At 41.6% G+C, this 16,493-nt stretch overlaps 1 protein-coding gene across 1 annotated transcript; it reads left to right on the top strand.

Moving 5' to 3' along the window:
* The first annotated feature begins 1,497 nt into the window (after nucleotides 1-1,497).
* LOC105907172 (cellular tumor antigen p53) lies at nucleotides 1,498-12,324 on the top strand. The gene is made up of 11 exons (XM_031585069.2): nucleotides 1,498-1,692; nucleotides 2,928-3,089; nucleotides 3,513-3,573; nucleotides 3,840-4,037; nucleotides 6,517-6,703; nucleotides 8,282-8,394; nucleotides 8,890-8,999; nucleotides 9,589-9,716; nucleotides 9,858-9,964; nucleotides 10,362-10,465; nucleotides 11,301-12,324. Exons 2-11 carry the CDS (start codon nucleotides 2,998-3,000, stop codon nucleotides 11,389-11,391), a joined length of 1,191 nt encoding a protein of 396 aa, XP_031440929.1. The 5' UTR covers nucleotides 1,498-1,692; nucleotides 2,928-2,997; the 3' UTR covers nucleotides 11,392-12,324.
* Nucleotides 12,325-16,493: the final 4,169 nt, after the last annotated feature.

Below are 16,493 nucleotides of genomic sequence, written 5' to 3'. Positions count from 1 at the left end.
GCCATCTGATCTCTGTTTGCATTGCAATGAGGGTTGTGATGAGATTGGAGCATTGCTCAAATTATTCGTGAAGCCAAAGCTAACAGTATTGTTCATATATTTTCGGCATTTTTCCATTCCCAAACCAACCTGGTTTATCATTGAACATGATGACATTGACATTCTGCCTTATAAATTGATTTAGAAGTTATCCCTTGGAATGAAAGCAAGATCTGCCAACACACACCAGGGGATAATATTTACATTCCTTACAATATCCCAATGCTCGTATCTGACACTAGGTATCTTTAATTGGTGTCCTTATAATGATTAGGTTATTAGGGTATTAAGAAGACATAGGAATGGGATAGCATTTTGCAACAAGTTTCCCCCACTGATAATTAGAATGTTGAAGGACTACAACTCTGAAATGGGTAATAGCATGTCCACCAATAGTAAGATGAATTTCTGCATAGAAAGGAGGTTAGGCTCAGTGATGCATGTATCTCCTTCTACAACCTTGAGGACTTGTTTTTCTTGAAGGGGTGTAACCAGTTGAGCAAGCAGGGGATGATGGCATAATAACCTACAAAACTAGGTTTCCAGTTCATTATAGTTTAGCTTGCCACTCTGTTGACATGTAACTATGACCCAGACGACAGCTGGCAATAGTGGTTTAAGACCAGATGCGTTCCTGAGTCGTATATTTCAACACACAACTACGTGACCTGGAAGACATAAGAGGAGCATCGCAACTTAGTTAGTCATAACACAAATATGGACAAACCATCTCTAATTTGCCTGAATTGTTTAAATTGAAGGTCTATGACTACAGCCTGTGTGTATACCATAGGTGCAACATATTAGATCAGTCTCATTGTCATTTAGGCCATCATTACCTAAACATTTGACATGTAAAGGCAAAGAGCATGCATTTAAACTGGGGTGGTATGATCATATCAAACATTCAAGTTGCAGTAGGCATAAAATGTGAGTGCAGTGAATTGTGTGTGTGCACTTTATGAATATGTATTGGGAAAAACAACTGCTTCTTACACAAATTACCAAGTCAAGGCCAATCTCTAGACCCATCACATGACTCGTGGGGGCCACAAACTGTTACCACTTCTCTAAGTTACAACCTAGGCTACAAAACTAATCAGAAAAAATGCCGCCCTCTTCTGTCAGGGACCCAGTGGTGGGACGACCAGATGGTCCTGTGTGTATTCTCTTTAATCCCCGGCAGAATGCAGCATTTATGACCCGACAAAACTGGCAGCAGTCAGTCAACCAGAACATTGGTGGCATACGCTTAAATGTCGCCTGTCATTCATTTCTGTTAGTTGTCCCTCTACATTTCTTGACCTTTCATTAAACTACTACTGATATGCTCGTCTAATGTGTTTAATGTTACACTGATTTTTTCGAGTTGATTTTTTCCTGGTGTCTCATTTAAAAACATACACGTCGACAGTCCCTACCCTCTGGTTGGCTGGTCTATAAATCTGGCGACAAGGCCACGCCCACTAACACGAAGTTTTTGGGAAATCCCCGTACTCAGCGTGGTGCGGCGTTGGAGCTTTTGTAGTGGAACAATAACACTGCAAAAACAGACCCCAAGCAACATTGCAAGTGTTTGGAGCTAGGAGTGTGCATGCAGACGCTCAGCGTGGAGTAAAGTGTAAAGTGTCTTGCAGAAAAACGGGAGGCAAGGTAAGGTATTGGATCAATTTGGTCAAAAATCTAACCATTTTAAATTAGCTAACCTGTGAGCAAGTCATTCAAACTGTTACAGATCATAGCAAATGAGTTAGCAAAGCCAGCTTGATTTCTCTTCAGGGGGAAGCTGGCCAGATAGTGGTTGTTTTGTGTACAACAAAGAGTTGCAGAGTATTGATTGCAAGTCGTTAAACTATAACAAAAGGATTTGCGATTTTTTCCTAGCGACCAAAACACTTCTATTGCGACAGAAGCTCGAATAGCTTGAACTTGAGAGAGATTAACGTAAGCTTGTTTTGGGAAGGTAATGCTAACCAATTAGCTTATGTTAGCGAGCTAATTTGTTTCTTAAGGTGGCTAGTTATTAGTGAGCGAGGCAGCAAGTTAAAGCATTTCCTGAGACAAACATTAATTAAGTGAACTTATTTGGCAGACAAATTAATCACATTGTTAGTTTGTTTATTTTTAAGGTAACCAAACATGTGTTGTATGTTGAAATTATTTTGGTATTTGGTCAGCGCTTGCTAAGCAAGTAACGTTAGCTAACGTTAGCCTTGATCTGTGATGTTTGGTTATTCAGTGGGGGAAGAAACCTGTTACCGCTTTATAATGTAACATTGCCACAGTAAAATGTATGTGTTAACGCTGCGACTGAGTTTTAACCAACTTCGAAAGAATTAGTAACTTTTGATCTTAAATATGACTGACGTCTCTTATGTCATAGCGATAGTTAGCTAACGTATCAAAAACGTTTTGGCCAGTTGGGCCTAGCCTTACGTGAAGTTACTTCGCTCAATCGAACAGTATTTAGGTTTAAGTTATGTTTCTTTTCTGGAGTCACAATGATGGACTGACGAGAGTCTAACGTCAGATAGTAAACGTTATTCTCTGTGTGCCAGTGGTCGACTAGTAAACTTCGCTGACTTCATTCAGGAACACATGTTTAGGCCGTGTTGCTGACATTCCACAGGCCGTGAATCGTTTCACAGGATCTGCATCATAGGTGTCCCGCTAACAAACTTAATGGACTCGCCAACCACTCAGTAAAGAGTATTTGTCTTCTCACATCAGTGTAATTTTGCTCCTATTATATCAGAGGCAAGAATTTGGTGGCGTAAAATGTCAAACTTCAAGCACAAGCTAGTGTTGGGCATGTGATTTTATGCAGTGTCTGTCTTGTTGCCTCACCATTCCTCCACCATACTAACCCTTCTGTTTGTTTTTGGTAGTCTCCTCTGCCCCCCCGTGGTCATCCGTGCTAGCAAAGCCTTGTGTCTGTGGGGAGAAAGAGGAGGTAGAATGAATCAAGACGAGATGACCGAGTTGCCCATGAGCCAAGGGACCTTTGATGAGATCTGGGCCTCAAACTTTGTGAACAACCTGGACAAAACGTAAGGCCCATTTTGACGCAGATTCTTATAAGGGGGGCCTGAGAGTCTAGCAGTTGTATGATCCTGGTTTAGGTTGCTTTGCACTTCCATCGAAGATATGTTAAGGTAGAATAGAAACAAAGGGGAGGAATAATAACTCATAAAATGGCATATTTCTCTTTTGTCTTACAACCAGTTATAGAAGATTTAATTTGAAGTTGTCAGGGTTTCCAGTGATTATGATGCAACATACAAGATGATTCCTAAAATCTGATGTTAAGAATAGCCTACTGAAAATCAGCCGACATTAACTCATACAGATATAACCCTTGTACCATTAGTAGTTCTTAGTTTAATTAAGATTGTTACACCTTTTGGTGACAATGGTTTTAACATTGCATTTTGATCAGCTTGATACTTTTGTGGGGGTTTTGTGTTTTACAGCATCCTCGATGATTTGCCTCCTGCCTTTTCCAATCCATCCATCCATACCTTGATGGATCTGGTGAGTCGCCATTTTTTACATAAAGCCTGAGTTTTAGATACGCCTTGGATTTGTTAACAGCACACTGTTACACAAAGCTACTTTGCTGATGCTCAGTCATAGTGTGCACATTACACTGGCATGTATACTCGGTCAATCTATTCAATCAGAATATCGTCCCTTTAGAAAACGCACAAACGGATCACAGTAATCTGACATGATTTAAAGGTGCTTGAATATTGGATTACCGTGTTATTTACACTTCTGCCCTTGTCCTCCCTCTTCAGGGCCCAAGTGGCGTAGAGGGCTTTGTGGGGCTGGAGCTCCCGCTGGACGGGTCTGCCCCCACCCCCTCCAGCTCCCCAGGGATGGACTGTCTGCCCCCTACTGCCACCACCGTGCCCTCCCCCACGGACTACCCCGGCGAGCTGGGTTTCTGTGTCCGCTTCACCCAGTTCAGCACCGCCAAGTCCGCCACCTCTACAGTAAGACACACATTTAATTTAATTTAATTTTTTTTATAATCATGGTTTGCTTTTATTCTTCATCATTCTGAGATGTGCAAATGTTTAGTCTTCACACCTGTTGTTGTTTGAAGGTATAGCTAAGTAATCTGTGAAGCTTGTGAATAATTTAGACTGAATACATTTGCACCTAACTTTCTTTAATTAGTTTTCAGTCTAAAAAAAAATATTGGCCCCTTGGTCTGGCCAGTTAAAGGAACCAGTATTCATTTTTCAGATCACTGGATTTTACATTTGACATCAGTGGAAAGCATTGTGGGTAGGATTTTGAAAAAGGACAAAGGTGGCAGATAAATTATATGGCAACAAAAGTCCAGAACTGAAAATGTTTTTTCAGACAACAGGCATTGTTGGGTGTGTACGCATAGCCTACTTCTACAAGTTATAAGTTAATGAATAGAGGTTTTGCTAGTCATGTCATATATTACTGCTTCAGCTTTCATTCTGAATTTTCCTCAGTTTGGTGTATCAAAATATGAATGTATGTTTCCACATGGATACAAAAAAAAACTGACAAAAAACGGTTATAGGCTAGCCTGTAAAATACAGAACATTATTTTTTTAATTTATCAGTCATCAAAATTTCAAGTTTGAAGTTGGGCTTGGTTAGAAGTTGATAAAGCGTATCTTTAAAATGAAGAAGCAAAAGGAAATTCAACACAGCATTTTCCATCAGACCAATATTCTTTTGTGGCAGTGTTGTGAATTTAGTGTAACATATCTATCTCAAATTTACATTCTATTGTAGTATCAGTCTCCTTGATTACCGATGTATTAATACCGCCTCTAAATCAAAAACTGTCAGCTCGCTTCAGAAACCATACTCCACTAAACATATGGCCAAACATGGCTGACAGTAGTCCGTTACTAATAAAGGAACAGGTTAAGTTTCACTTATTGCTCTCCTGTTTTACGTTTTTATTTGTTTGTTTAGCAAAAGACCTTTGATGTGGAAAAGCTGATTACAAGTTAGTACTTTTTCTAACAGAACAGTTGTTTATTATATAGTATTTAAGTTGAAATTCCATGTACACTGTTTTAGAACCTTTTTTGGACGAAAGGTTCACCTACATCTTACCATGTGCCATCTCCCATTTTGTAAGCCCAATGTATGTGAAGTAAATCAGTATAGATTTTGCCGCCAAGCCAAATTTAAAGGCAATGAATGAATGAACGAACAATTTAATCAGCAGTGAAAAAATTTCAGCATTTACCTGCTAGTAATCGCACAGGCAAAAATGGCACCCGTGTGTTCTGATTCTCCATATAGAATCATCTTCTGTAAGTAGCATAGCTGCGTTGTCTAGCCTATTGTCCTCAGCCCAGTAAAGGCTAAGACGTAAAGCGAGTGATCCCGGGACCACTCGGCAAAGAAGTGGGTGGATGACTTCTCAGTAACGCAGTGAATGAATGGCATTTTTGGAAGTGGTGTTGGAGTTGAGGGGGGTTGTCTGACGCGTCACTGTGGTGTACCTCTTGCCCGCGTCGCTGGTTTGAATCGGCGAATGGAGATGCACCGTTCTGACATGACCGGGCATGTCCCACCCTAAATGCTGGCCTCATCTCGGGAGGGAAAGGGTTAAACCTAATCAAAGGGTTTGCTGGGGCAGAGGGTGTCACTGTTAGCTTGCAGAATATTTCAACTTTTTCAAGTCCTTTTGAGAGTTCTGTACTTGGTTAGTAATGACCTTTGACCTCAGAAATATAGGGTCATATTAAAGGGAGTTTCTCATACATTTTCCTGCATATAATGGAATTTTTCCTTCTCTCTCTCTATCTACATTTACATTACATTTAGTCATTTAGCAGACTCTTTTGTCCAAAGCGACGTACAAGGGAGAGAACAGTCAAGCTAAGAGCAATAAAAAACATGGTGTAACAATAAATACTACTTAACATAAGAATTAGAAAAAAGACCTAGAAAGGAAAAAGAAGTGCGGGAATGTAACTGCTGAAGTGCAAGTTAAGCGCTAGTCAAGGTGCCAGTTAGGAAGGGAGGTGCTCTCTGAAGAGTTGGGTCTTCAAAAGCTTCTTGAAGGTAGAGAGGGACGCCCCTCCTCTGGTAGTACTAGGCAGTTCGTTCCACCAACGTGGAACTACAAATGAGAATAGTCTGGATTGCCGTGCTTGCACAGACGGCAGTGCCAAACGAAGCTCACTAGACGAGCGCAGCGTCCTGGGTGTAACATTTGCACTTACAAGAGCATTTAGGTAGGTATCTCTTGTCATTCTTTCTCGTTCTCTCTTGTCATTCTCTCTCTCTCTCTCGTCATTCTTTCTCTCCCTCACCAACTTTCCCACTTTGAATTTTTTTCTGTCTTGCCCCTCATCCCACTTGAAGTGGAAGTGAACCTGAAGCGGAAAAGGGTTAACAGTGAACAAGGCTGAAGTATTTGTTGACCTCTCTCTCTCTCTCTCTCTCTCCCTCTCTCTTCTCCAGTTCTCGCAGAAGCTGAATAAGCTCTTCTGCCAGCTGGCTAAGACATGCCCAGTGGAGGTGCTGGTGGATCACGAGCCCCCGATGGGGGCCATCCTGCGGGCCACTGCCATCTACAAGAAATCTGACCACGTGGCCGACGTGGTGCTGCGCTGCCCACACCACCAGAACATCGCAGAGAACAACGAAGGTGTGTGTGTGTGTAAGGTGTAATAGATATTTGTATTAAGCTAATTGTGCCATTATCAAGTCCTTATGTGTGCGTGTGTTAGGGATGCAATGATACCCACGGTTCAGTATGTTTTTTTGGGCCACAGTAATGGTACGGTTTCATTATCTATATTTCAGATTAAAATAAAATCACTCCTCAAACAATGAACAATTTTGCAAAAAAAAAAAAAAATGGCAGCATGGCTGACTAGGCCTGGTTTCTGTCTCTACTACAGTGAGGTAGCTTTCACTTGCTCTGAAAGTCCAACTATCAGTGGAGAGTGTTAGATAGGGTGTCTGTGTGGTATTGTTCAATTTCTGTCTGTGGTGTTTCATAGAGCTTTGCTGCTGAAATGTGTGCGGGAGGGGTACATTGGAACATGGTTCTTTTTCTCTCTCCATAAGGTACCTCAGCTAGTAACCACCCAATAGGGCTGTAAATCTTTGGCGGTCAATACACCCACTGCTTTCATGATTCCCTCCACCAAGGAGGTTATGTTTTCAGGGGCAGTTTGTTGCAGGATTCCGCTAAACTACTGGTTCGATTTCCATGAAACCTGGTGGAAATGCGTAGCATGTAGCCAAGGAATAAGTGAGAAGATCTGCTCACGCTGTGGCTTCACAAATTTAGTTTCACTTTCGCTAACGTTTCAAGATGCAACATTTGGCCTTCTAGTGCTCCGAGTCTCTCCAAGTGTCCCTTTTAGTTTCCCTGATTTAGTTTTGTCACAAAATGCTGCAATAGATTGTTGTTTTTTCCCCAACGAGTGGACTCGTAGCGTTCGCCATTGGAGCGGAGATAATGTGGCTTTTAATGTCCCCTCTGTTCACCAGCTCCTATTTGCATACAGTGTGTTGATGTGTACAAGGGATGTTCTGTGGATATGGATAGGCAATGTTTGCTCAATCTGCAGTGCAATAAACAGGATTAGGATTTTGAAGGAAAATGACTGTAGTTCACATGTGCGTATTGAACCGTAGGGGGTGCTCTGAACGTTTTGACATAAAACCATGTACGGTTGCATCCCTAGTTGGTGTCTCTGTTTGTCTGAAATGGGTTTGTGTAAACCTATATTTACTACGCACACACATGACTGCATGAGTCATATGTAATGATTTTACAAGTCAGCGTGTTGCGGGTTTCATGCAGATTACATCCATTTTGTTTCCCCCCTCAACGTTATTCACTAATGCGCCTCTATTGTTCTGTGTTAGAATTTTTTTAATTTTTTTATTATTTCCAGTCAGTTTGTTGGTCAGAGTTGAATATTGGACCCAGATATGTTTTTTATCATAGATGGTATCTATTTCTCTGGAGACTCCTCACCTGGCGTCGAAGTTTAATCCTGCAGACCCTCAGCCCTGCCTCAGAGAGGCTGTCGAAGTGAGAAACCTCTCTTGGAGATTTATACCACATCCACTTAACCCCAGACCTACCACCGTCTGGCACCGCACGACCTGAATCAATGATGAATCCCATTTTCCATAGATGGGGACCTCTTGAATATGATAACGGCCCGAATCGAAAAACAAGTGTGTGTTTTTGTGTTCTCTGAAGGTGTGGCCTACCGCAGTCACCTGATCCGCATCGAGGGCACTCAGAGGGCGCAGTATCTGGAGGACTGCGTCACCAGGCGACAGAGTGTCATGGTGCCCTACGAACGCCCCCAGGTACACAACCACGCCATTTTGTTTGTGCACATGTGAATTACACGAGTTCGTTAAGTTTGATTTCTAGGTGATCCGTGTAACTTCCACTTTATCGGTAGTGTTTGAGTTCTTGTGTTTTTTTTTTTTTTTACATTTGTGTCATATCATAAGTTACAGTAAAATACTGCATTAGCAAGAGTATGATTTAAATGATATTGAGTTTGGATATGATGATGCGTCTAAGTGAGGTTAATCCATGAGTAAATGTTTAGAGGGCTTCATGTTAGACCTCTCTCTTGGTGTTGTAATCGCACATGGAAATACGGTGTATCGAAATGATCCCCTGCATTCCATGGAAGGACGCTCATTTGGTTACAGTACAGGGCATAATAAGGGATTAGAGTGCCACGCTCTGGGCTGTCATCTTTGCTGTGAGCGTGTAAATGGTATTTGTTTATCATTTGTTTGTGTGTGTGTGTGTTTGCACACTCCATGACTGTGTGTTTGTGTCCACAGCTGGGCTCAGAGGCGACCACTATACTACTTAATTATATGTGCAATAGCAGTTGCATGGGGGGAATGAACCGGCGGCCCATCCTCACCATCCTGACCCTGGAGACCCAGGAGTGAGTCACCAATCCCCTTATCTATGTATCTTATCTAGTTCTGCCTTTGTAGCGCTGTAAGGGGCCGAACACACCAGACGCATTTCTAAAAACGCAACGCTAGCAAAATCATTGTTTCCTATGCTACGGCGCGCCTTTTATGCACGCATAAAAGTTAAAATATTCTCAACTTTTCAGCGCAAGGCGCGGAGGCGCACAGCTCATCAATGTCACACTTGCCCCAGGCAGGTTGCGCACGCAGCCCCGCTCCACAGGCGCACCAGGCTGTTTTGCCCGGCGCTTTGACAAGGCGTTTTGAAGCGTCTGCGCCTGTAGCAACGCGTCTCGGTGTGTTCGCCCCCCTAAGGCAGCATGTGTGCAGGTGTGTTTGTACAGTATATGCACATCTCCAGCATGAGCTGTATTGTGAAAGTCCTTACATGGGTACAGCACATCCCACCCATGTCCATGCTCTTTGCATGTCTTCCCCTTTCCTTCCTTTCCTTCCGCCCTCCCTGTCCTCGTGTCTGAACATACAAGTGGTTCCTGAATCATTTTGACACAAAATGGCTCCAACCCCCACCTTCCCTTCTGGTTTCCTCTTGTGCAGGGGTCGGGTCCTGGGCCGCCGGTGCTTTGAGGTGCGTGTGTGTGCCTGCCCCGGGCGCGATCGCAAATCGGAGGAGGAAAGCAACGGAAAGAAGAATGGAGAGAAGATTCTGTCGGGAACAAAAAGAAGTAAGAGAGGGAGAGAGTCGGAGGGGTGGAAGGTTGGGAGCAAAACTGGGGGATGGGTGAAGGTTTGCAAGATGACTTGTATGTGTCCAGAGGTCTTACCTGATTGACATGGTGTTCTTCCTCCCCTTTGGCAACCTGTAGAAGTGCAAACGTCTGAACAGGAGAGGGAGGGGCAGGCCCTGCCCAAAGCTGGCTCCAGCAAGAAGCCCAAGACTGAAACCAGCCCTGATGAGATCTTCACTCTTCAAGTAAGCCCCATCAAACACATTCACTCGTACCCCCCCCCCCCCCCCTGCCCAAAACAACAACATTGAGGCCTACTTTTAGACTCTGACTTATTCCCACTCACATTGGAAGCTGTTTGCTATTTGTGCTAAATGTGTTGCTTTTATGCTTTTATTAGGTTGTGGGAATGGGAATACTGCAAAGTCACTGTTAATATTTAACCGTAATATACAGTCAGGTGGGAAAACAGGACATGCGGGATTTTACCGTCATGGAAGACTGGGTGGGAATGAATCTATTCCATGTTGTTTTTATCGGACATATGAATGGGTTTTGTGTGTGTAAGGGACCTCTTTTGGCTCCAAGAAATCTGCTCTGTCATTCATTCGTTGATTCTCTTTTCTTTTTCTGTCGCCACAGATTCGCGGGCGGAAGCGCTTTGAAATGTTGAAGAGCATCAATGACAGTTTGGAGCTCAATGAAATAGTTCCGCAGGCGGACCAGGAGAAGTACAGGCAGAGAGGGTAAGGCTCAGGTTAAAAAAAATCCTGAAGTGAATTGAGATTTTAAGTAGTCACACTAACAACATCCCTATAGGTTCATTTTGGTTTATTTACTTACAAATTTGTTCTGAGCCTTAGCCATGTCCATTCTAAAAACATAGAGACATACACATACAGCCCCCCTTGATTTCACAGCTCCTAAAGCCTCTTTCCTGTTGGCCCTGTTCTTGCAAAGCTGGGTAGCAAGTTTGACCAGTTTAGATTTCAAATTTCAGCTCAGAAAAATGGCATTTGTTATTTGGGAAATGGTGTGAGGTGTGTGTGTGTTTTTTTTTTTTTTTTTTTTTTTTTTTTTTTTAAATATAAAGAATATGCCCATAGACATTCAAGGCAGGAAGTCTGCATATGCAAAACCTGTGGGCCTCACACATTACAGCAGAGCTTGGTGTTCCTCTCCACATGAACACTCCATTACACGCACATGCATTGGTTCAGTATGCAATTACACAAGTGCAATCTGCATTTTTGTCAAATTCAGCAAATTGCTCCTGTTCTCAAGCTGTCTGTACTTTGTGTGCACTTAAGAAAAAAGAAAAATCTGGGGTGTTCTGTGCTTTTAAATAGGAAACAAACAAAGTGTCTCAGACCATACACTTTTCCAGCCGGTCAAGGGAGGGGTGTAATTTTATTGGCTGGGTTTATGGCTTTGCTTGATATTACTCTTTACACACAAACACACCTGTCTATACACTAACTGAAAATATTGAACAAAAGTGTTTGGTGTCCTGTCATTTTCTATCTATGCTCTGAAATGGCTAAACTGATTGAGCTGACTGTCCCTGCCTTCCCTCTGCAGTGCACTCAAAGCCAAACAGGGAGACCCAGCGGTCGCCCCAAAAAGCGGGAAGCGGCTGCTCCTCAAGGAAGAGAAGAGCGACTCTGACTGAGAAACCGACCACCAAACACACACATACTCGCGCGCTGTCTCTCTCTCTCTCTCTCTCTCTCTCTCTCTCTCTCTCTCTCTCTCTCTCTCTCTCTCTCTCTGTCTTTCTCTGTTTCTGTCTGTCTGTCTGTCTCTCGCTCTTTCTCTCACACACAGTCTTCCCTGCCAGCCTTTCACTTGAAAACACCAATGTGACTAAAGGCATTATATCCACTAGCGGGGCTTGATGTACGTGTTAAACATGAGCCCATTTCCGCATGCACATTCCCATTCCTATCGGTGCTGTTGATTGGTAGGTTTGGTTATTAATAAATGCCAGTAGGAATACCCCCCCCCCCCCCCCCCCGGGCCCTGTACTTTATCACTGGGTACTGTGAAGTGCTGGGTTTCTAATGGAATGGACTTCATTTCTATCGGTTATGCGAGCTGTAAGCATTGACCTAGAAAAGAAAATTCCATAGCACTTTTTGTTCAATAGCTAGTTGACCAACTCTTGATGAGTTTCTTTGAAGGGGTATAACATCAGACCAAACATCAGACCATCAGAACATCATGTAGTTGGGTTTAGGTTGTACACTCTAACATTTTTATATATTTGATAATCATAGTTTAGAGGTTCAAGATGGACTTAAATGTATTTTTTAATGTCTTTTTTTTGTGTTTTGTACTGAAATCTTTTTTTGCCATATTTTCTCAGGCTTATTTTTGTTAAAAAATGTCTTGTTTCTTTTGCATGTATACCCACATCCACACACATATATTTACATACATTTGAACATCAACCTGTTTTTCCACTGCCGTCGTTTCCAAGCTGACCTTGTTAATTTGTTTATCAGTTACATAAAAGGTGTTCCTTTAATCAGTTTTGTGTTCGATACAAACAATTAAGAAATAATGGAGATGACTCCAAACAAATAAACATTCCTAAAAAGAATTTTGACTTTGTCCTTTTCTTCCTTTCACAAGCCCAATGTATTATATATACATATGCAAGTCTATGTGAGAACAGGTAAAACCCAGTGTAGATTATTCTGGAGTGGAATGGGTTCTTTGTTCCCAAAAATTAAATGTCGTTTTCACCCAGTGAGAATTCAATTCAATTTTATTTATATAGCACCTAGGGTTGTCACGATACCAAAATTATGACTTCGATACTATACTTGCCAAAATATCACGATACCCGATACTTACGATACCACAAATACGATACGATACCACAAATACGATACGATACTGGTATATTTATCTATGATAGTAATAAACAAAACATCTGTAAGGTTCCCTTTTTTACCAGCTTGTTCCTGCCCAGCTTTTTGAACACTTAACAAATGGCATTCATATTAGTATTAGCCCACAGCAAGATATTAATGAAAACTACATGGTGACATCATAGCATTGATTATACACGGCTATGTAGACCTATTGTCCGTATCTGACTATATGACTACATAGTTATTTCCATAAGTATGAATTACATAATTTTACAGTGTGTTTGAGGTGGAAAAAAACCTAAAGCTATGTGGGTAGATTAAAGATAGACACATAATTAAAGGGCAATTTCTCCCCTTTATTGAAAAACAACAATGAAAAACATGCCACCACATACCTTTGCACCAATACACACATGCCATTACACTATGGTGAACAATGAGACAGCCTGTCTGTCTGGTAGAATTATTTTGAATTATGAATATTCGCACTTGTTGCAACTTGCAACTATTGCAATTGTTTATGCACTTATTACAACTGAACTATTTACACACTTTACAAACTATTTACACGCTAACAGAAACACTAACTCTATAAATTAACTGAAATGTATTTTGTGATGGTCTTGTTAGCAACTGATATTCTAACAAAAAAATGATAATAGTCATGACGATAATGTGCATTGTCTCATTTTCTGGACAGTTCTTTTGCCAGATGAAGCCACTTGCTTGATGTTTGACTGTGTTAGGAAAGTCGTTGGCAACCTAGCCAACATGGCTATCACAATAACATTACAAAGAGCACTTAATACTAGCATCAGGGGTGAAAAAAAACGTAGTACTAGCATCAATGTCCAAGCCTGTTATAACAAGCTTGCTAACATCGCTAACGAGATGTCTTGCTAGCGGCTACATTTAGCGAAACCTGTTAAATTTGCTTTCTTTGTTTATGACAAACTAGCAAGTCAACAACTTTCCTAACACAGTCAAACATCAAGCAATTGCAACACAAGACAAAGCAGACGTCCTCTTTTTCGAGACCTAAATGTGTCCGGGTAAAAGAGGACGTCTGGTCACCCTAGCTAAACTAGGCTAAGGCTACTCGTGTTAGGCTGTATATGGGTGAGCTTGGGTGTTCATGTTTATAATCGCATTTGCTAACCTGTCGTTCTTTGAACTTTCTGAAAAGTTCGGGGTGTCTGTCTGATAGGTGCTTAGCCATATTCGACGTGTTCCCTCCCTTTGCCTGAGTGGATTTGAAGGTTCTGTGTGTGTGTCGATGGGTTTTCCTTCAGTGTCTGCTTCGTACCCGAAGTATTTGCATGTGTGAGAGCTGGGCAGCCCCTTACAGTCAATGCGTGCAGGCAGCCTGACAGGGAGCGGAACAGTGAGTGCGCTCTGATTGCGTGCTTTTTTAATGAAGTACCGGTACCAAAAATATGCAAAATCGTATCGTTTTTAACGTAAGGGTACCGCGGTACTTTTCTAGTACCGGTACACCGTGCAACACTAATAGCACCATAACAATACAATTGTCTCTAGGCGCTTCACAGAGCCCAGAGCCTGAACACCCTTAAGGCCGAATTATAGGTCTGCGTCGGTGTCCGTCCGTTTTACGAATGGGCGGGGAAACAGATTCGGACGGATTCGGACGTACTGTTTTTGATTTATACTTCTTCGACGGCTGTGGGTGTTCAAAACAATTCACCGCCAGAACAGTGGGTGGAGCAGCGGTTTTTTGGTCACAGACGAGCAACTACGCGACCTCTTTGAGTGATAGAATTCGTCAATTGTTTATCTCCCTCCTCCCAGCTGTCACCAAGAGCAACAGGTGTAGTCACATGGGTCTATGAGACACACTACATTACAATGAATTGTCTGTCTAACGCTATATATTCACTTGAAAAGGCAAACTTATCTCCATCATGGTAGGTATTATTTGTGTGAAAAATAGTAGCAATCTATAACAAAATGATATGCTTATCTTACATACACTATAGAAACTATTAAAAACGATTCAATGAAATGAATACTATCTCATTTTCTTTGGTATTTTTTGTCATATTCAGATTCGTAATGATGATTGCTGGGTAATATGTATGCTGTTGTCCAATGTCAAGTCTCTATTTGATCATGTGACGAGACGATATGATAGTTTAGGCGCAACATCTGAACGTCAAGACCAACAAGCTGACTGGGCAAATAAATATCTGTGACAACGTGATTACAGGAGGCAAACTGGTATCAGGGAAGAAGTTAAAAATAAACTGTCATCTGGAGAGTTTAAAAGAATACAAAACGAGGGGGAATCTACTGTATGGAGATATTTCTGCTTAGTAGTCAACGCGGATTTATTAAACCTGGATGGTTGGGGGAGAGAGATGAACGTCAAAACCGACAAACTGGGCCAGAGGCAAAAGCACCTGCAAGCTGAAAACAATGGCTTTCAAACATAAGCGTGATAAGGCATTGAACATTCCATATTTAAATATCTTAATAAGTAGTCAAGTCAACGTGTCTGCCTCACGTGATGGAAAAGTTCGTTTTTGAGACTAAAATAAATCACATTTAGCATAATAGCCTTCTTGTGTGCGGGGATTTTTTTTATGTCCTAGCTGTGACAACGCGATTACAGGAGGCAAACTGGTATCAGGGAATAAGTTAAAAAACTGTCATCTGGAGAGTTTAAAACAATACAAAACGAGGGGGAATCTACTGTATGGAGATATTTCTGCTTAGTAGTCAAGGCATTGAACATTCCATATTTAAATATCTTAATAAGTAGTCAAGTAAACGTGTTTGCTTCACATGCTTCTCCCCTGTACAAAAGCGTCGGCTAAATGACTAAATGTAAATGGATTAGACCTCGATTGTTGGACTATGTAGATCGTTTTATAACGAACTTTGTGCACTTAAAGTTTTTTAAAAAAGAAACTGTCATCTGGAGAGTTTAAAACGACACTCGAGGGGAAATTTACTGTAGGCCTATGGAGATATTTCTGTCGGATGGCATCATATTCTATGCGGATTCTAATGAGGCTGTTTGATATGTCCAATGTAAGAAGTGTGAAGCTTTAATGAAATATGATTGATGCCATCCTCTTTCTCCACAACATGGATTAAACATCGATGGTTGGACTATGTAGATACTTTTATAAGGAATGTGTCCGTGTAGCCTACTTACATTTTTCAAGAAAACAGATAATCTTCAATGGTAAGACTTGTTTTATTCGCGCCTCTTCTGGTGTAGCATATAACGTGAGTTTTATTTAGGCATATCAGATGCATAGCGTGTGTAATGTGTAGGCCATTTCATTCCGTTCTTGCAATGTGAATAATTCATTTCAATATGCTTATATCCCTTTTGTGCGCGCTTGTGCGTTTAACGGGGCTTGTTTGTGTGAGCCAGTGCATTTATCATTCATCTGTTGATGCTCGAGTTTAATAAAGGCAGGCTATTCTTAAGAAACGTATGTAAATGTGTCAGTAGTATGAACAGTTGAGACATTGACTCATTGGGGTTCGGACTAAATATTTTACTTGCTGTCGGGCTGGGCTAGGGCTGGGACAAGTCAGCGCGATAAGGCATTGAACATTCCATATTTAACTTGGCATAGTCGCCCCATAATGCCGTGCGGCGGGCACATACTTTTCTCGATGTGATGCAGCGCATAGACATATATACATGTCTATGATGCAGCGCCCAACGATGTTCTTTAACAATGTTCCTTACTGTTCTAATTGCATGTCGTTGTTCTGTGTTGGGACGGAGTTTATACAGGTGTGTGACGGTAGCACAGTCTGTTCGTGATAACTTGTAGCAGGGCATAAAGCCCGTGCCATTTTGACATTGTATTGTGTTTAGTGTTTAATTAAAAGCCATAACAAATATTCC

The sequence above is a fragment of the Clupea harengus genome, chromosome 18, assembly GCF_900700415.2.
Source record: "Clupea harengus chromosome 18, Ch_v2.0.2, whole genome shotgun sequence".
Lineage (NCBI taxonomy): Eukaryota > Metazoa > Chordata > Actinopteri > Clupeiformes > Clupeidae > Clupea > Clupea harengus.
The sequence above is the reverse complement of the archived record's forward strand: the minus strand, read 5'-3'. Positions and strand labels throughout refer to the sequence as shown.

Coding starts and splice junctions, on each gene's coding strand:
- LOC105907172 (XM_031585069.2), top strand. CDS start 2,998: ATGAATCAAGACGAGATGACCGAGTTGCCCATGAGCCAAGGGACCTTT. Junction 9,000..9,588: donor CTGACCCTGGAGACCCAGGA/GTGAGTCACCAA, acceptor CCTCTTGTGCAG/GGGTCGGGTCCTGGGCCGCC. Junction 9,965..10,361: donor ATGAGATCTTCACTCTTCAA/GTAAGCCCCATC, acceptor CTGTCGCCACAG/ATTCGCGGGCGGAAGCGCTT.